This window comes from Apis laboriosa, unplaced genomic scaffold (genome assembly GCF_014066325.1).
Source record: "Apis laboriosa isolate Shangri-la unplaced genomic scaffold, ASM1406632v1 scaffold21_cov150, whole genome shotgun sequence".
Lineage (NCBI taxonomy): Eukaryota > Metazoa > Arthropoda > Insecta > Hymenoptera > Apidae > Apis > Apis laboriosa.
In genome coordinates this window covers 348,784-368,246 of record NW_025222365.1, presented here as the reverse complement: position 1 = coordinate 368,246, position 19,463 = coordinate 348,784, and the positions used below count along the sequence as shown (strand labels likewise).

The window sequence follows — 19,463 nt, the reverse complement described above, 5'->3', positions numbered from 1 at the left end:
ATCGAGAGAGAGAAAGGAATCGTTACTTTGTTCGTTCAACCATCTTTCTCGATAAATGACGAAAATGGGATTGGTCGGAAGCGAAATAAAATAACGTGAACGTTACGAACGAGAGTTCGCGACGAATAACGTCCGTGGACGCGAAATTAAGACTAATCCCATCGGGTAAAAGTAAAATGGTACCTGCCAGTACGTTGGATCGCGTGCCATGTCATGTTGGTCTCCGCTAATATTCCGTGTATATCCCGTGACAATAGGAGGGCAAGGAGTGTAGGGGTCGTCGAAAAGACACAATCAGTTAATGCCAGGACGTCGTCGTTCGGTTGGGTTCAGTCGGTGCCTGGTCTCTTGACCTGCTTGCACCGCGACGGCCACCACCGATGGAACGGTTGGCATTTTTACCCCGCGTCCCCCTTTTCACGTGGTCACGCCATTCTTTTGCATATTTATATTACAATCCATCCCCGAATTATGCCAGAATCGCGCAATCCTCGCTCGGTCGCGTCACCAGAGCTACGAGATTATAAACACTTCGTCGAGGAGAGGATATTGTTTCACTCCAAAGTTTGTATATACGGCGCAATACATTGTATCTACGGCGAGATTTTGATTCTGATCACATTTCATTTTTCAAAACAGAAATGGCCAGTCCCGATGGATCGTCGGATTTTCGATTGGAGTACATCGGCGCTTTCGTGCAGAAATCGTTGAAACTGAAACCGGAGAAATGGGGGAGATTACTGCTCACGGAGGAATACAGGAACGCTGTGCACGATTTCCTCGATAATCCTCTTCCGGCCGCGCTTTTCGTCGCTTTGACGCCGAACGCGCAATTGGTGGCTTGCACCTCGTTCCCTGTACCGTGTCAAAGGACCAAAGGTGAGAACGACGAAACGAAACAAATTTTATATCTTGTCGATATGATTCTAAAGTATCGTTTACCAGGAATTTACGCGGTGAAGGTAGAGAGGACGCCATTGCCCAAGGACGAGGAAGCTTGCTCGTCGATGCTGATCCTAGGCGACCTGTCCTCTCGGGTCGTCGATCAATTAGCCACTTTGGTCGACAATATCTTCGCTCCTCTGTTGAGCAAAGCGGAGAACCACAAGGATCTGCCTGACATCGCGATCCAGGATATTTGCAGACACGTTCATTCCCTTCGCGGTACCCTGTACCAAGTCAATTTTCTTTTTTTCCCTCTTCTTCGAAAGAGAATCTGCAGAGTGTCAATATATATGTTATACAGCTTTGGATCGTCTATTCTCGTAGATAAAAGATCAAAGATTTGCCTATGCAAGATTACAAAAGATTCGAGAGTGAAATAAATATGTTAACGCTCTGTACGATGAGTTTTCGAACGAGTACGAATTTTTTCATCTTCAAAAGGTGAAGGGTCAGGTGAACGGTAGGACCGTCCTCCCAATGCCAGCCGGGATGGAGAAGTTGACGGAAGTGGAGAAGCTGGTGCGAGCGGACGGTCCCCAAGCCGTCGATCTGTATTTGAAGAGCGCGATCGAGGGTGTGGTGATAAAGTGGGCCTACTTGGTGAACGACGTTGTCACTCAGGAATCCAGCGCCGCCTTCGAGAACGGCCAAAATCCAACACCCGATGTCGAACTCGATTACTGGTCCACCAGACTGGCTAATTTAAGGTAGATACCTTCTCGCGTAGAAAAATATATATACGTAACAAGTTTCGAGTATTTGAAAGAGAATAATAAATATATTTGGGCAGTTGACGTAGTTAATGGTCGCGTGGCGCTAGTGTCGCCTCAATGTTATAACATTGCGAAAAGTAAAAGAAAATGCACATTCATCAGGTACATTTACGACCAATTACAAGAGGATCGGGTGAAGAAAATGGCGAGCATTCTTGAAACGACGGACAGCGCTTATTTCCCTTGTTTCCGCACCCTGTTCGACAACGTTGTGTCCTCGATGGCCGAGGCGAAGGAGATATCCCTGTACCTGTCTCCGTTGGCCAAATGTTTCAAAGCTGTGGAGGAGGTCGACTTCAGCGAGGCCAAGTCGTTAATGGCCACGCTGATACACTCGGTCGGATTGGCCTGGTCGAAATCCACCTACTATCAAAGCTCCTCCAAGGTGATCATAATGCTTCGACAGATTTGCAACCTGTTGATACGAGAGGCACGCCGTTTCCTCGACCCGACCTCCATCTTCCAGAGCGACGTGGACGAGGCTGTTCAACGCGTGCAGATATGTCGAGGTTCGAATCTCCCCACTTTCCGAATAACGCAGAACAGACGAAGAAAAAGAAATTAATTTTCGCAGACGTGTTGAAAGAATTTCGAAGGCAGTTCGAGTCGAGGAAAGACATGCCAGCGATGAAACCCCACGCGCCACCTTGGACCTTCAATCCGAGCGCGGTTTTCACCCGTTTCGACGCCTTTCTCAGACGACTGAACGATATCGAGTGGTTGTTCAACACCGTGATGGAATTCTCCAAGTTGGAAAAAATAGAAATAGGAGGAATTCAAGGCGGTTCTCTGAGCGCGAGGATCACGAACGTGTACAAGGAGTTCCAGAATCTGTTCGTGTCTTTCACGGTGCGCGCCAACGATGCCCTCGAGCCAGACGACCAATCGTTCACGGAGAATTGTGCCAAGTTCAACGAGTCGATCACGGATCTCGACAGCAAATTGGCGGCCATACTTTGCCAAGCTTTCGACGATTGTGGAAATCTCGAGAGCATCTTCAAGGTATCTTCTTGTTGCGTGCGCGTGTTGCGTGAGATGCTTTTCCTTTCTTTTCTTCTTCTTTACTCTTTTTTTCTTCTTTATTCTTGCAGTTGATAAATATCGCGGGCACGGTTTTGGACAGGCCGGTGATAAGCAAACAATTCACGAATCGTTACTCGAGGATCTTGGAGCTGTTGAACGTCGAGCTGACCGTGGTCGAGGTGCTGTTCAATCGCGGGACCAGGGGCGCTCTGATTGATCTTCCGCCCCTGACCGCGGCCTTGACATTCATCGACATGCTCAGGCAACGGATCGATCTCCCCGTTCAATCCTTCAAAGCTCTTCAACACCCGTGAGTTGACGAGATTCGGATATTCGGATAACGATTACCTTCCCTTCGAATTGCAGAATAACGTGGAGCGAGGAGGGGCTGCGTATAGAGAAACGTTACGAAAGATTGATCAAGATCTTCGACGACAAGGAGGCCGAATTGTTCAGTGAATGGGCGGCGACCGTACCCGAAACGGTCGATATCGGACTGAATCGCAATATTCTGTCCCGCGAATCCGACTCCACGTTGGCGCTCAACTTCGATCCCGAGCTTCTAGGCGTGTTGAAGGAGGTGAACTACTTGAAGCAAATGTCCCGACCGGACATTCCAGAACACGCGATAAAGGTGTCTCCCTTTATCAAAGATTATTTAATTATTTTTACCCACTTTTCTCGTACGAAGCGAAGCGAAAATTTTCTACTCTCACCTCTCGCTCTCTTTTCCTTCCGACGAGGTGTCGGAAAACGCAGAAACGTTTCGCAAGTTCCGCGCGCTGTTGTGCGCGACAGTTTCCTCGTACAACAACATCCGCAGGACGAGCAGGCAGGTGGAGTTTCAGCTGATCGAGGACGGGATAAATAGCATCGATTCGTTGGTGTCTCGCGGGGAGACGGAGCTGAGATGGAACTCGGACAGCGTCCTCGAGTACATGGTCGAGTTGGGCGAGCTGGTGGACGGGTTGTGGGGGCGGATCAAATCGACCCAGACGAACGTGGAGAAGATGAAAGCTGTGCTGGACGCCTGGACGAGGACGCCTCTGATCGAGAGGAAGGAGCGTCGTAAGGACGCTTTGTTGTCGTTCGACGAGCGGCCGGAGAAAGTGTCGAGACGTTACGCCGAGGTGGAGAGGGCCGGCGAGCAGATTCGTTCGTTGCTCGAGGAGAATAGGCTGCTTTTTCAAGTTTCCGAGGAGATGGAGGAAGCCTGGCAGAGATACGTGGCCTACGTCGATGGGATCGTGATCGAGTCCCTTCGAAGGGCCGTGGGATGCTCGTTAGGTGAATGTTAGACTCCTTGTTTCTTTTCTCCTTCTTTCCATCTCACGTGAGTGATCTTGTTGTGCAATTGTTTGTCACAAGATTGCACAAGATATTTATTGAATATTTATGGAATATTTAGAATTAATGTGAAAATGCAAAAATTGTAGTACTAAAATATATCTGTTTAATTTTTGTTTTTTTTTTGTTTTTTTTTTTTAAGTAGATATTATCCTTTTATTAAAATTATATTTTTAAAGTAAAATTACTTAGAAATAATTACGTACGTAGGATACTTGGTGGACAATATGGAGACGAATGGGTACACCGAGCCTTTGCTAGAGGCAAAATTGGAGCTCAGAGAACCGGATCTCTATTACGTGCCCTCGTTGGAACCGGATGATCCGGATGGGCTCGATCAGCTGGTATCGGCCCTGTTGAACGACATCATCGGTATGGCCGCACTGGTGCCAAGGTTGAAAAATAATTCCGTAGGGTACGCCGAGGAATTGGAGGAGGATCTAGACATAAGAGGGATGAAAAATGAGATTATGAGCAACGTTGTAACAGCGATCGAGGAAGCCACGGAATTCTGTAACAATTTCGAAGGTACGAGTTTCCATGAAAATCGAAAGCGAAAGTTTCCATCGTCCGTTCACGATCCTTTCGTCGTGTTATTTTATCAGGATACGCCTATCTCTGGTTGGACGATAGGGACACGGTGATGCAACAGTTCCTCGAGTACAGCCGACAATTGACGATGGAGGAAATGGAGATGGTGGCCGTGCAGGATCCCAAGGGGCCGACGCGATCACCGCCGAAAATGGAGCAATTCCGCGAGCAAATCGACCTTTACGAGGGCCTCTATCTCGAGATCGAGGAAATGGAAGCGTCCAAAGTGTTTTGCGGCTGGTTCAGGGTAGACCTCAGACCCTTCAGGCACTCGGTGCTGAACATGGTCTGCAAATGGTCGAGCATGTTCAAGAGACATCTGGTCGATCGCGTCACGACCAGCCTCTCGGATTTGGCATCGTTTATAAGGTGTTTCTTCTTTTTTAAATTATAATAATCGAAGAGAATTTTAGAAAATCTACGAGTGAAAGATGGAAATGATGCTCTCTATTCGGTTCAGACGAGCGGACGAAGGTTTGCTTCAATCGATTCACCCAGGAGACTATGCCAGACTCGTCAGTGTGATGGGTTACCTTTTGCAAGTGAAGGAGAGGCAACCGACCACCGACGAGATGTTCCAACCTTTGGAGGAGACGATCGAGTTGCTGAAATTTTACGATCAAGATATCCCCGAAGAGGTGAACGTTCTGCTCCAAGAATTGCCCGAACAATGGGCCAATACGAAAAAATTGGCGCTTATGGTTAAACAACAAGTGGCTCCGTTGCAAGCGGGTATGGACTTTTCGGATGATTACTCCACTCAGTCTAGTTACATTTGACGTTTTAAGAAAGGGATGGTATCCAGGTGAGGTGTCCAGGATACGAGGGCGAATCTCGGCATTCGACACAACGATAACTCACTACAGAGAGGCGTTTCGACGTTACAATTTCTTCAGATACGAGTGTCAAAATCCTTACGAATTAATGGACGAGAGTCACAAGGAGATTTTAATGTTGGAACGGCAAATGAAGGATATCCAAGACTCTGCTTCCCTGTTCGAGGTGATGGTGTCAGAGTTCAAAGTGTTGAAACAATGCAGGAAAGAGTTGAAGATGTTGAAACAGCTCTGGGATTACGTGAACATAGTCAGAAGCTGCATAGAAGGATGGAAGACCACACCTTGGAGGAAAATCGATGTGGAGAACATGGACATCGAGTGCAAGAAGTTCGCCAAGGAAATACGAGGTAATGGTGGTTGAGGGATTTTTAACGGGGGGATTAAAAATTAAATCGGATTGAAATAATCAGCTCTGGACAAGGAAATGAGATCGTGGGACACTTTCGTTTCGTTGGAGGCAACTGTGAAGAATATGCTGACGTCCTTGAGAGCCGTGGCCGAGCTGCAGAACCCGGCCATAAGGGAAAGGCATTGGAGACAATTGATGAACAGCACCAAGGTACCGGCAAGATTGATGAAAGAAAGAAAGAAGAATAGAATTTTACGCGATAAAACGATTTTGAAAAACGATTTAATAACTTGATAACCTTTTGTCCATTTTTTTCCATAAAGATCGTTATATCTTCTTTTTGCGAGAATATTTTTATTAATTTTGTTTAAAAAATTTGAACGAAATTTTTTGACTAGTCAAAGATTAAGACATTTCGATGGAAATGATCACCAACATGTTAGTTAGTTAGTTGCACCGCTGTATATACGCTATCGGTGTTACAGAAATTGGGCAACATGACTCCAGAAATGACCGTAAGTCCACTGTAAATAACGTGCACCTAATTCTACAATAATTCGAGCACGAATTAGAACGACAAATCGTCAATTAATATGCAATGCATGCGTCACGTAAATCGTCCAACGATGATTTTCTATTATATTCTCGTTGTATCTCGTATCATTTCATCGCTGTATTTATACCTCCATTTGATAATAAATTCGATCTTGCGATTCGAAAAATGTTTGATTCTTCGCTCGCTTCGTTTCTTTTTTCATTTTTTTCAAACTCGTTCACTCGTTCACTTCGAGCTTTCGAACGACAAAAGAAACGTGAATAGCCAACGTAAAGAGTGTGCTTAAGGTAAAATTCGTCATGGACGAGTCTACCACGTTGGCCGATCTTCTCGAGCTGAATCTGCACGACTGCGAGGAGGAAGTGAAGAACATCGTTGACAAAGCCGTGAAGGAGATGTCAATGGAGAGATACATGAAGGAATTGAACGCCACCTGGTCGAAAATGGAGTTCGAGAAAGAAATTCACGCTCGAACCGGCGCCACCTTGATAAGAGCCAGCGAGGAACTGATCGAAACTCTGGAAGAAAACCAGGTAAAAAAGAACTTTTCCAACTCCAAACAATAAACTCGATCCAACTCTTCTTCCTCCGCACAGGTCCAATTGCAAAATCTCATCACCTCCAAGTTCATAGCCCATTTTCTGGAAGAGGTGTCCAGTTGGCAGCGGAAGTTGAGCATCGCGGATCAAGTGACCACGATATGGTTCGAGGTGCAACGAACTTGGACGCATCTGGAGAGTATCTTCACCTCGTCCGAGGATATACGCAGGCAATTGCCCACGGATGCCGAGAGATTCGACAGGATCGATAAAGAGTTCAAGCAAATGACGGAGGAACTGGGGAGGACGTTGAACGTAATCGAAGCGACGAATAAAGATGGGCTTGCGTCCTCCCTGGACATCCTCGAAAAGGAATTGGTCCTCTGCGAGAAAGCGTTGGCCGAATACTTGGAGACGAAACGTTTGGCGTTCCCGAGGTTCTACTTCGTTTCGTCCAGCGATCTGTTGGACATCCTGTCGAATGGAAATCAGCCCGAGGTGGTGGCCAAGCATCTGACGAAACTGTTCGATTCCATGGCCCGATTGAAATTCGATGACGCGGCTGCTCTCTCGCCGAGACGCGTATCGGGTGAGCCATCCAAGAAATTCTTGAAAACAAATCGTCGAGAAGAGATAGAATTTTCTTTCTCGAAAAATTCTTCGCGCACGTGTACATGATCGATCGGACAACTCGATCGTTCGTATTTAAACTCGTATTTTAGAACTTTGAGAGAACGGACATTTTACTTCTTCTTCTTTTTTTTTTTTTTAATCATAAACGATCCCAGAATCTTTACTTTTTCCTTTCTGCTTCGCTCCTGTTCCGAAGGTATGTACGCGAAAGACGGGGAATACGTGGAATTCGCGAACTGCGAGATGAGCTGCGAAGGAGCGGTAGAAGTATGGTTGAACCGTTTGCAACTAGTGATGAGGATCACGATGAGGCATTACTTCGGCGAGGCGGTGGTAACGTACGAGGAAAAGGCTCGAGAGCAATGGTTGTTCGACTATCCGGCCCAAGTCTCCCTGTGCAGCACTCAAATATGGTGGACCACCGAGGTGAACATAGCGTTTTCAAGATTGGAGGAGGGGTACGACAATTCCTTGAAGGATTATCTGAAGAAACAGATCTCCCAATTGAGCACGCTGATCACGCTGCTGATCGGAGAGCTGACGAAACAGGAGAGGCAGAAAGTGATGACCATCTGCACGATAGACGTGCATTCTAGAGACGTGGTGGCCAAGCTGGTGCAGTCCAAGGTTGAGACGTCGCAGGCGTTCCAATGGCAGAGTCAACTCCGCCACCGTTGGGACGAGAAGGAGAAGGATTGCTTCGCCAATATTTGCGACGCGCAGTTTAAATACTCTCACGAATATCTGGGGAATACACCCAGGTTCGATGCTTTTCTTTCTCCTTTTCATAAATAAATCTTAATACGCGCATTAAGCCCAGTCCACGTTGCCTTTGGTAATTTATTAAATCGCATAAATTACGTGAATACTTTTACTTAAATGTTTTTTTTTAAAGATTTATCATAGATCGTCTGGAAAACAAAAGCTTTCGTATTCTACTGCGGAACGTCGAAACGAGTTGACTTTGCGAATAATATCGAATACTTGAACAGATTCTTAAAGATTGTAAACCGAGAAGATCAAGGTTATACGTTTATTCCTTACACAGGTTGGTCATAACTCCACTGACGGACAGATGTTACATAACCCTGACTCAGTCCCTTCATTTGATCATGGGTGGCGGGCCGGCGGGTCCCGCCGGAACCGGAAAAACGGAGACCACCAAGGATCTGGGCAGAGCTCTGGGCATAATGGTGTACGTGTTCAACTGTTCGGAGCAGATGGACTACAAATCGTGCGGCAATATATACAAAGGGCTGGCGCAGACCGGCGCCTGGGGTTGTTTCGACGAGTTCAATCGGATCACGGTCGAGGTATTGTCGGTGGTCGCGGTGCAGGTGAAATCGATTCAGGACGCAATCAGACACAGGAAGGAGAGGTTCAACTTCATGGGTGAGATTATCGGTTTGGAGGCAACGGTTGGTATATTTATCACGATGAATCCAGGGTACGCGGGCCGGACGGAACTGCCCGAGAATTTAAAAGCTCTGTTCCGACCGTGCGCTATGGTGGTGCCCGATTTCGAGCTGATCTGCGAGATCATGCTGGTCGCGGAGGGATTCCAGGATGCGAAAATCCTCGCGAGAAAGTTCATCACTTTGTACACGTTGTGCAAAGAGCTGTTGTCGAAGCAGGACCACTACGACTGGGGATTGCGCGCGATAAAGTCGGTGCTGGTGGTCGCCGGAAGTCTGAAGAGGGGAGATCCGGGAAGGCCGGAGGAGCAGGTGCTGATGAGAGCCCTTCGAGACTTCAACATTCCCAAAGTGATATCCGACGACCTGCCCGTGTTCATGGGCCTGATAGCCGATTTGTTCCCCGCGTTGGACGTCCCCCGGAAACGAGACGCCGAGTTCGAGAAGATGGTGAAGCAGGCTGCGGCGGATCTCTCGCTGCAGCCGGAGGATGGCTTCATTCTGAAGGTGGTCCAATTGGAGGAGCTGTTGGAAGTGAGGCATTCGGTTTTCATCGTGGGTATCGCGGGATCGGGCAAGACCCAGGTGTGGAAATCGTTGTTCCGAACGTATCAGAACATGAAGAGGAAGCCTGTGTACAACGATCTGAATCCGAAGGCCGTGACCAACGACGAATTGTTCGGGATAATCAATCCGGCGACCAGGGAGTGGAAGGACGGCCTGTTCTCGGTGATAATGAGAGAGCAGGCAAACCTGGGCGGTGAGAATCCAAAGTGGATCGTCCTGGACGGCGACATCGATCCTATGTGGATCGAGTCACTGAACACCGTGATGGACGACAACAAAGTTTTGACTTTGGCAAGCAACGAGAGGATAGCTCTGACGCCCGCGATGAGGCTTCTCTTCGAGATATCCAATTTGAGGACGGCCACGCCGGCCACCGTGTCCAGGGCAGGCATCCTCTACATAAATCCCCAAGACCTGGGCTGGAATCCTTACGTGACCAGCTGGGTGGAGAGAAGAACGTCCCCCGTAGAGAGATCTAATTTGGTAATACTGTTCGACAAGTACATACCTCCCTGTTTGGAGACGTTGAGGAGCAGGTTTAAAAAGATTACCCCGATCGCGGATATGGCACACGTGGAGATGCTCTGCCACCTTCTCCACTGCCTTCTGAAACCGGAATTAACTTCCGCCGACTTTTCGAAAGAGCACTACGAACTTTACTTCGTCTTTGCCGCCGTTTGGGCGTTCGGATCTTCCATGTTCCAAGATCAATTGATCGACTATCGGCTAGAATTTAGCAAATGGTGGGTGAACGAGTTCAAGCAGATTAAATTCCCCCCCCAGGGGACCGTGTTCGATTATTACGTCGATTCCGAGACGAAGAGCTTCGTTTCGTGGATGCAACGTTTGCCGAAGTTCGAGTTGGATCCAGAAATGCCGCTCCAAGCCGTCCTCGTCTACACGGCGGAGTCTATCAGAATCAGATACCTGTTGGACTTGCTGACGGCCGAAAAACATCCGGTGATGTTGGTCGGAACGGCCGGTTGCGGGAAAACCGTCCTCGTAGCCGAGAAACTCTCGCAATTGGCCGATAATTACTCGGTGTCCAATATTCCGTTCAATTTCTACACCTCGTCGGAGATGTTGCAAAAGATATTGGAGAAATCGTTGGAGAAGAAGGCTGGCCGAAATTACGGCCCCCCCGGGAACAAGACTCTGGTCTACTTCATCGACGACATGAATATGCCCGAGGTGGACCCCTACGGGACCGTCCAACCGCACACTTTGATCCGCCAACATCTGGATTACGGCCACTGGTACGACAGAACGAAGCTCACCCTCAAGGATATTCACAATTGCCAATATATCGCTTGCATGAATCCCACGGCTGGATCGTTCACCATTAATCCCAGGCTGCAGAGACACTTCTCCGTGTTCGCGGTCAGTTTTCCAAATATCGAGTCTCTAACGATCATTTATTCGTCCATCTTGAGGCAACATTTGTCCAACATCGAACACAGGTGAGATTTTCTGCTTTTACTTATTTCCTGTGTAATATCTAATTTAAAATCGACGCGAAAAAAAAATTAAATATCCTTCGTGATCAACAATCGCACGATCGTTTCAATTAGATTTCCCATTTGCGTGACCGAATTGTGCGACAACATCGTGCAAGCATCGATCCAGCTGCACCATCGCTGCGCACAAATGTTTCTTCCGACGGCGGTCAAGTTCCACTACATCTTCAATCTTCGCGACCTATCGAACTGCTTCCAAGGATTATTGTTCAGCGGAAACGAGTGCCTCCAATCGTCTACGGACTTGACGAGACTCTGGTTCCACGAGACGCAAAGAGTCTACGGCGACAAATTGATAGACGAGAAAGATATAGAGAGCTTCTCCAAACTGCAACTGGACATCCTGAAGAAGAACGTGGAGGAGATAGACGAGAGCGCCGTTTTGGAGAAGCCCAACATCTACTGTCACTTCGCAGGCAAATATTTTCTCCGTAAAATGTCACATCGGGTTTCACGATTATAACACTTTAGCGATTACGTTTCCTGAATGAATTGCCTCGAGTCGTAACAGCTATCGTTAAAAATGAATGGGGGAAACGATTTGAAGGTGGAGTCGGGGAGCCAAAGTACATGGCGGTGAAGGATTGGTCGACCCTGCACCGATTGTTATCGGAGGCTATGGTCAGTTACAACGATCTTGTGGCGGCGATGAAGCTGGTGCTGTTCGAGGACGCGATGATGCACGTGTGCCGGATAAACAGGATCCTGGAGTCGCCCAGGGGCAGCGCTCTCCTCGTCGGCGTAGGTGGTTCCGGCAAACAGAGTTTATCGCGATTGGCCGCGTTCATAAGCTCGCTGGAGGTGTTCCAAATCCAGTTGAAGAAGGGTTATGGGATCGCCGATATGAAGTCGGAGCTCGCCGCCCTGTACAACAAGTCGGGATTGAAGAATCTCGGCATCGTGTTCCTGATGACCGACGCCCAAGTGGCGAACGAACAGTTCCTCGTCCTGATCAACGACATGCTCGCTTCTGGCGAGGTTCCAGACCTCTTTGCCGAGGACGAGCTCGAGAATATAATAGCAGGTTGTTGGACAAATATATCTCTTTATAGATGTATATTTCGCCCATCCGAGCTTCCCCATCCGAGGATCGAAACTATCCTATCCTTCTTATTCCTCGAAAATCGATTCCTAGAAATGTTGGAGGGCGCGAAAGGCGATCGACGATCTCGAGGAATATCTTCTCGATTTCGATCGACAATTTTTCTAAATATTCCCTTCCTCCCCCGCAAAGGAAAGAATCGCGTATTACGCGCAATTTTGCAGGGGTGCGCAACGAGGTGAAGGGCGCCGGTATGCTAGACACCCGCGAGAATTGTTGGAAGTTCTTCATCGACCGTGTTCGCCGCCAGCTTCGTACAGTCCTCTGCTTCTCCCCGGTCGGATCCACTTTAAGGATACGCTCGAGGAAATTCCCCGCCATAATAAATTGCACGGCGATAAACTGGTTCCACGAATGGCCGCAAGAAGCTTTGATGTCTGTGTCGAAGAGGTTTCTGCAGGAGTTGGACGAACTTCCGGGGACTTACAGGTGAGGAGGGTAGCAGTGGATCGATTTTGCACCCACCCCCGAAACACGCGTTTGAACAGAGGGCGAGGAGGGGTTGGTTCGGGGCCGAGCAATAAATAGAGGGATGGGTTGGACGCAGGGAGCCGGCAGCGAAATTTATGGCCCACGCTCACACGAGCGTGAACGCGGCGAGCAGGCATTATTTGGCCAGCGAGAGGAGATACAACTACACGACGCCGAAATCGTTCCTCGAGCAGATCAGTTTGTACACGAGGCTGTTGAAAACGAAGGCGAGCGAGCTTCGCGGCCGGGTGGCGAGGCTCGAGAATGGATTGGAGAAGCTTCGCTCCACGGCCGTGCAGGTGGATAAATTGAAGGAGAAGCTGGCGATGCAGGAGTTGGAGTTGCAGCAGAAGAACGAGGCGGCCGATACTCTGATCGCGATCGTCGGCGTCGAGACGGAGAAAGTGCAGAAGGAGAAGGCTATAGGTAAAAAAAGAAGAAGAAGAAGAAGAAAAAGGGAAAAAAAGAAATCTTACTCGTGTTCGTTGCCTCTGTTTCAGCCGACGAGGAGGAATCGAAGGTCGCCATAATAGCGGAGGAGGTATCGAAAAAGCAGAAGGACTGCGAGGTGGATTTGATGAAGGCAGAGCCGGCCCTGTTGGCCGCCCAAGAGGCTCTGAACACCCTGAACAAGGCGAATTTGACGGAATTGAAGTCGTTCGGCTCGCCACCGGGGGCGGTAACGAACGTAACTGCCGCCGTGATGGTCCTTCTGGCTCCGGCTGGCAAGATACCCAAGGACAGAAGCTGGAAATCCGCCAAGGTACTCGAAACAAGGTCACCTCCTTTATCGATCGATACGTAAAACCTCGTCTCGTCCAGATCATGATGGCCAAGGTCGACACGTTCCTCGACTCTCTGATCAATTACGACAAGGAAAATATCCATCCGGAAGTGATCAAGGCGATCCAGCCTTATCTAAAGGACTCGGAATTCGAGCCGGAGTTCGTGAGATCGAAATCGGCGGCGGCTGCCGGCCTCTGCGCGTGGGTCATCAACATCATCAAGTTCTACGAGGTGTTCTGCGACGTGGAGCCTAAGAGGAAGGCGTTGGCGCAGGCGAACGCGGAGTTGGCCGCCGCGCAGGAGAAGCTGGCCGTGATCAAACGGAAAGTCGCGGTGCGTAAATAATTAAATAACGCACGTTTTAGAGCGGGTAATAGTAGATGGTGGTTACACGTGGAACAGTCGTTGGAGGAGCAATTGGGGAAGCTGACGGCTGATTTCGAGCAAGCCACGTCCGAGAAGGTGAAGTGTCAAGAAGAGGCCGACGCGACCAACGCCACTATAGTTCTCGCCAACAGGCTGGTCGGTGGCCTGGCATCGGAGAACGTGCGATGGGCGGACTCCGTGGCCACGTACGTTTCCGATTTATTTTAAAAAGGATTATTATTATTATTATTATTATTGGATTTATTTAGATCAAAATAATAATAATAATGAAAAATTATAACGAAAAAAGTTTCATGCAACAAGCGTCCACGTTGCCGGGCGACGTTCTTCTGGTCACGGCGTTCATATCCTACGTCGGTTGCTTCACAAAACAATTTCGCAACGATCTGTTGCACAAGCAATGGATACCGTTCTTGCGTAGCGTGGAGCCTACCATTCCTATCACCGAGGGGTTGGACCCCCTGTCGTTACTGACGAACGACACTCGGATAGCCAAGTGGAATAACGAAGGATTGCCGAACGATAGAATGTCGACTGAGAACGCCACCATACTGACGAACTCCGATCGATGGCCCCTGATGATCGATCCTCAGGTACGATCAGACGAGGAGGAAGAAGGCGCAACATCGTTGTTCTCTCTCTCTCTCTCTCTCTCTCTCTCTGCAGCTCCAGGGTATCAAATGGATCAAACAGAGGTACGGGGAGGAACTTCGCGTGATCAGGCTGGGGCAGAAGGGTTACTTGGACGTGATCGAGCAGTGCCTCGCGACCGGGTCGACCGTCCTCGTGGAGAACATCGGCGAAACGGTGGATCCCGTGTTGGACCCGTTGTTGGGCAGAAACTTGATCAAGAAGGGGCGGGCGATCAAGATCGGCGACAAGGAGGTCGAGTACAATCCTCTGTTCAGATTATTATTGCACACGAAGCTGGCTAATCCCCATTACAAGCCCGAGATGCAGGCCCAAACTACCCTGATTAATTTCACGGTGACGAGGGACGGCCTCGAGGATCAATTACTCGCCGAGGTGGTGAAGGCCGAGCGGCCGGATCTCGAGGAGTCGAAGGCCGAGCTCACCAGACAGCAGAACGATTTCAAGATCACGCTCAACGGTTTGGAGGACTCCCTGTTGTCGAGGTAACTCGTCCCTTTTTCTCATTTCTCCCTATCCCCGAAAGATGGAGAAGGAGACGTTCGAACGAGATGTGCGCACAGATTGTCGTCGGCTGGGAGCAACGTGTTGGAGGACACGTCGTTGGTGGAGAATCTCGAGACGACGAAGAGGACAGCGGCGGAGATCGAGTCGAAGGTGACGGAAGCCCGTGGCACGAGCCGTGAGATCGACGCAGCCAGGGAACTGTATCGACCGGCGGCGGCCAGGGCGTCTCTCCTCTATTTTATCTTGAACGATCTGAACACCATCAATCCAATCTATCAATTTTCCCTGAAAGCTTTCAGCGTGGTGTTTCAAAAAGCCATCTCGAGGGCCGACCCGGCCCCCGACGTGTCCGGGAGAGTGAAGAATCTGATCGAGTGCATCACCTACTCCGTGTTCATGTACACGAGCAGGGGCTTGTTCGAGTGCGACAAACTTATCTTCGCCTCGCAGATGGCGTTTCAGATACTGCTCGCCAGGAACGAGGTGACCGCCACCGAGTTGGACTTCCTCCTACGATTCCCCATCACCCCCCACCTCACCTCCCCCGTGGATTTCCTTTCCAACACAAGTTGGGGTGGAATCAGGAGTCTCGCCAATAGAGAAGAATTTCGGTAATCACGAAATATCTCCATCCCGCGAATAGAAAAATCGAAACGAAGGATTTTGTTATTTCGTGCGTGCATTCTTTTCTCTCTCTCTCTCTCTCTCTCTCTCTCTCTCTCTTTCTTTTTCTCTTTCTGTTTGGTAAACAGCAATTTGGACAGAGACATAGAGACCTCGGCGAAGAGATGGAAAAAGTTGGTGGAATGCGAGTGCCCGGAGAGGGAGAAATTCCCGCAGGAATGGAAGAACAAGACGATTATACAACGTCTGTGCATGCTGAGGGCGCTGCGGCCGGACAGAATGACGTACGCGATCGCCGCGTTTATCGAGGAAAAGCTTGGCTCGAGATACGTGGAAGGTAGAACCGTCGAGTTCGCCAAATCTTTCGAGGAAACCAGCCCCTCCACCCCTATATTCTTCATCCTTTCGCCCGGCGTGAATCCTCTCAAGGTAAAGCATCGTCGTATCTGACCAAGAAGAAATTCTTACGATTCTCTGTGAACTTTTTTTAAATCAGGACGTGGAGGATCTGGGACGCCGGATGGGTTACACGTTGGACAATCAAAATTTCCACAACGTGTCCCTGGGCCAGGGGCAGGAAACGGTCGCGGAGCAAGCTATGGACGTGGCAGCGAAGAATGGGCATTGGGTAATTTTGCAGAATATTCATCTCGTGAAGAAGTGGTTACCTTTGCTGGAGAAAAAGTTGGAGATAGCGGCGGACGGTTCCCACGAGAATTACAGGGTGTTTATGAGCGCCGAACCAGCCGGTACACCGGCAGGACACATCATCCCTCAAGTAATCGATTAATCCTTATCCTTATATAAGTTCGTTATATAAAATAGATCAAGAGATTAGTGGAAAAAATAATATGTACAAACTGAGAAATGATATTTCAGGGGATCCTAGAGTCGTCCATCAAGATCACGAACGAGCCACCCACGGGGATGCAGGCGAATCTTCACAAAGCTTTGGACAATTTCACCCAGGAAACGTTGGAGATGTGCAGCAAGGAGGCGGAGTTCAAGGTGATTCTATTTTCCCTTTGCTACTTCCACGCGGTGGTCGCGGAGCGGAGGAAATTCGGTCCTCAGGGTTGGAATAAAATCTACCCTTTCAACGTGGGCGATCTGCACATAAGCGTCAGCGTGCTGTACAATTATCTGGAGGCAACGTCCAAGGTCCCTTGGGAGGATTTGAGGTTTGATCGAGTTTTATTATTAATAATAAATTATACCAGGCAAGATTCCATTTGTAATTTGTCCGAATAAATTTGAAGGTATCTTTTCGGAGAGATTATGTACGGAGGGCACATAACCGACGATTGGGACAGAAGGCTCTGCGTTTCTTACCTCGAAGAATTGATGCAGCCCGAATTGATCGACGGAGAATTGATGTTGGCGCCCGGTAAGGAATTCATCTGTTAATCACGAATCGAATACAATATCCGAAATATAACAGGAAAATCATCGAAGGTTTCCCAGCGCCGCCCAACACGGATTTGGCCGGGTACCACGCGTACATAGACGAGGCGATGCCCCCGGAATCACCTTACCTGTACGGCTTGCATCCAAACGCGGAAATAGGTTTTTTGACCATGACCGCGGAGAATTTGTTCAGAACGGTGTTCGAGATGCAACCGAGGGACGCGGCCAGTTCCGGAAGTCAAACGGTGACCAGAGAGGAAAAGGTAATTTCGATCGTACGAATGATCGAGGAGAGGAGAGATTATTTCGGACGGATGTTTGGGAAAAGGTGAAGCAAATGTTGGACGAAATAATGGAGAAACTTCCGGACGAGTTCAACATGGTGGAGATAATGGGTAAAGTGGAGGAGAGGACACCGTACGTGATCGTGGCTTTCCAAGAGTGCGAACGAATGAATCACTTGACCACAGAGATAAAACGATCGTTGCGCGAACTGGATTTAGGTCTGAAGGGTGAATTGACCATCACCTCGGACATGGAGGATCTGGAGAACGCCCTGTTCCTCGACCAGGTGCCCCTCGTATGGGCAGGCAGGGCTTATCCGTCTTTGTTGGGGCTCGCTGCTTGGTTCGTCGATCTGTTGTTAAGAATCAGAGAATTGGATACTTGGTCCACGGATTTCGTGGTAAGACGAGATAAGATTACGATCTTCGATAAGTAATAATTTTGTTAGTTCATCAAATATTTGAATAGAACTCGTTCACTCTCATCACTCCGATTAATCACGATTGCAATTATGAAGAATTCGCAACGATCACGTGCGACGAAATATAAAAATAATAATATTTATAGAGAAGAAAACTTGACTAAAACCTATAAATGATCTTATTTATAGACAATTACGATATTATATACGATACCGAGGTATAACTCGGACGGGTATAGATAATCAATTGGAAATATTCATCGCGTTACGAGTTGATCAAACTTGTATAAACTTGTATAAAAAAAAAATATCGTTCCAGTTGCCACCATCGGTATGGTTAGCTGGATTCTTCAATCCTCAATCGTTACTCACGGCTATCATGCAGTCGACAGCGAGAAGACACGAACTTCCTCTCGATAAAATGTGTTTGCAATGCGACGTGACGAAGAAAAACAAAGAAGAGTTCACGTACGTGACTTTGAATCCCAGTACATTTACAGTGCAAATATTGATCGCCTTTTGTTTTTTTTTCTTTTTTTCTTTTTTTTTTTCGATTAGAGCTGCACCCAGAGACGGCGCGTACATCCACGGGATCTTCATGGAAGGGGCACGATGGGAGGTGCAGTCGGGCATCATCGTCGATTCGAAGTCGAAGGAATTGTTCCCCCCCATGCCTGTGATCAACGTGAGAGCGATCACGCAGGACAAACAGGATCTGCGTAACATGTACGAGTGCCCCGTTTACAAAACGAGGACTCGAGGGCCCACTTACGTGTGGACGTTCAATCTGAAGACCAAAGACAAACCCGCGAAATGGACATTGGCAGGCGTGGCACTGCTCCTTCAAACTTAAAACGATACCGAGGTATAAATCGAGTATAAATCGAAAATAAATGCAATAACGAACGAATTCTATTCCCTCCATTATTAAATCATTATTAAATCCTCGTCGATGATTCCAACGAAATTTTAGCTACCTGTTTTTTTACAAATCGTAAATTGAGCAATTTGAAATCAGAAACGTTAAATTAAGAAAGGTAAACAATCCATAGAACGATAAACGAAACAAAAAAAAAAAAAATAGGTAATCGTGGGCGAGGAAGAGAAGAATAATTCGAGCGTAAATCTCGAAGGACCCATCGAACGGATATCACGGGGTCGGCTAATCGACCAGGAGTTAATAAACCGTAGGACGATGGAGGATCGAGATCGTCCTTCGTTCTTTCCTCCCTGTTCGAGAGAGAGAGAGAGAGAAATCCCGAAAGAGGAAGAAATTATCCGTCATTTGGACGGAAAACAAAAGAGATCTCCTCCTTTTATCTCGAAGGAAGGAGGATCGATACCGAACGACCAAGGAACGTAACCGAACGTTGGTCAATTTAATACGTAAACAGGGAGGGGGAGAGGGAGGGAGGAAAGTGGAAGAGAAAGGTCGAAGAGGAGAAGCGAGGTGAAAACGCATGGTGGATTTGGCCGCGCCTCGGGGACAGGAAAGCTTTCAGATTGCGGCGCGGGGATCAAAATTGTATCGTGTTAGCGAAAGAAATTAGATTTCCCTCTCCGCGGGCGGGGCCGTAAAGAACACGATCTTTCAATGGAGAATGGAATCCTATCAAATATGCAGACGTTATTAGCCCTAGAAGGAGTAAGGAAAAATGTTTGCCCTCCAACTTTCGGGTCGGGTTTCCCCTCCCTCCTCCTCCTCCTCCTCCTCCCCTGTTTTTCGAC

General features: G+C 48.3%; 1 protein-coding gene across 1 annotated transcript; it reads left to right on the top strand.

Moving 5' to 3' along the window:
* The first annotated feature begins 641 nt into the window (after nucleotides 1–641).
* On the top strand, nucleotides 642–18,645 carry LOC122712954 (dynein beta chain, ciliary). The gene is made up of 36 exons (XM_043933026.1): nucleotides 642–879; nucleotides 946–1,178; nucleotides 1,387–1,652; nucleotides 1,821–2,227; nucleotides 2,293–2,720; nucleotides 2,810–3,051; nucleotides 3,108–3,375; nucleotides 3,485–4,028; nucleotides 4,299–4,616; nucleotides 4,694–5,048; nucleotides 5,140–5,411; nucleotides 5,485–5,865; nucleotides 5,929–6,077; nucleotides 6,353–6,382; nucleotides 6,711–6,956; nucleotides 7,020–7,551; nucleotides 7,792–8,356; nucleotides 8,644–11,037; nucleotides 11,149–11,510; nucleotides 11,642–12,118; nucleotides 12,361–12,625; nucleotides 12,744–13,093; nucleotides 13,168–13,430; nucleotides 13,490–13,786; nucleotides 13,856–14,025; nucleotides 14,130–14,433; nucleotides 14,507–14,976; nucleotides 15,055–15,609; nucleotides 15,751–16,051; nucleotides 16,119–16,400; nucleotides 16,502–16,803; nucleotides 16,882–17,009; nucleotides 17,078–17,292; nucleotides 17,358–17,714; nucleotides 18,055–18,217; nucleotides 18,287–18,645. Exons 1-36 carry the CDS (start codon nucleotides 642–644, stop codon nucleotides 18,586–18,588), a joined length of 13,431 nt encoding a protein of 4,476 aa, XP_043788961.1. The 3' UTR covers nucleotides 18,589–18,645.
* The last annotated feature ends 818 nt before the right edge of the window (nucleotides 18,646–19,463 follow it).

Bases quoted from the DNA above. Each gene is read 5' to 3' on its own strand.
- LOC122712954 (XM_043933026.1), top strand. From the start codon at position 642: ATGGCCAGTCCCGATGGATCGTCGGATTTTCGATTGGAGTACATCGGC. The intron at 1,653-1,820 runs GTAGATACCTTC...CACATTCATCAG, and splicing joins ACCAGACTGGCTAATTTAAG to GTACATTTACGACCAATTAC. The intron at 7,552-7,791 runs GTGAGCCATCCA...CCTGTTCCGAAG, and splicing joins CTCGCCGAGACGCGTATCGG to GTATGTACGCGAAAGACGGG.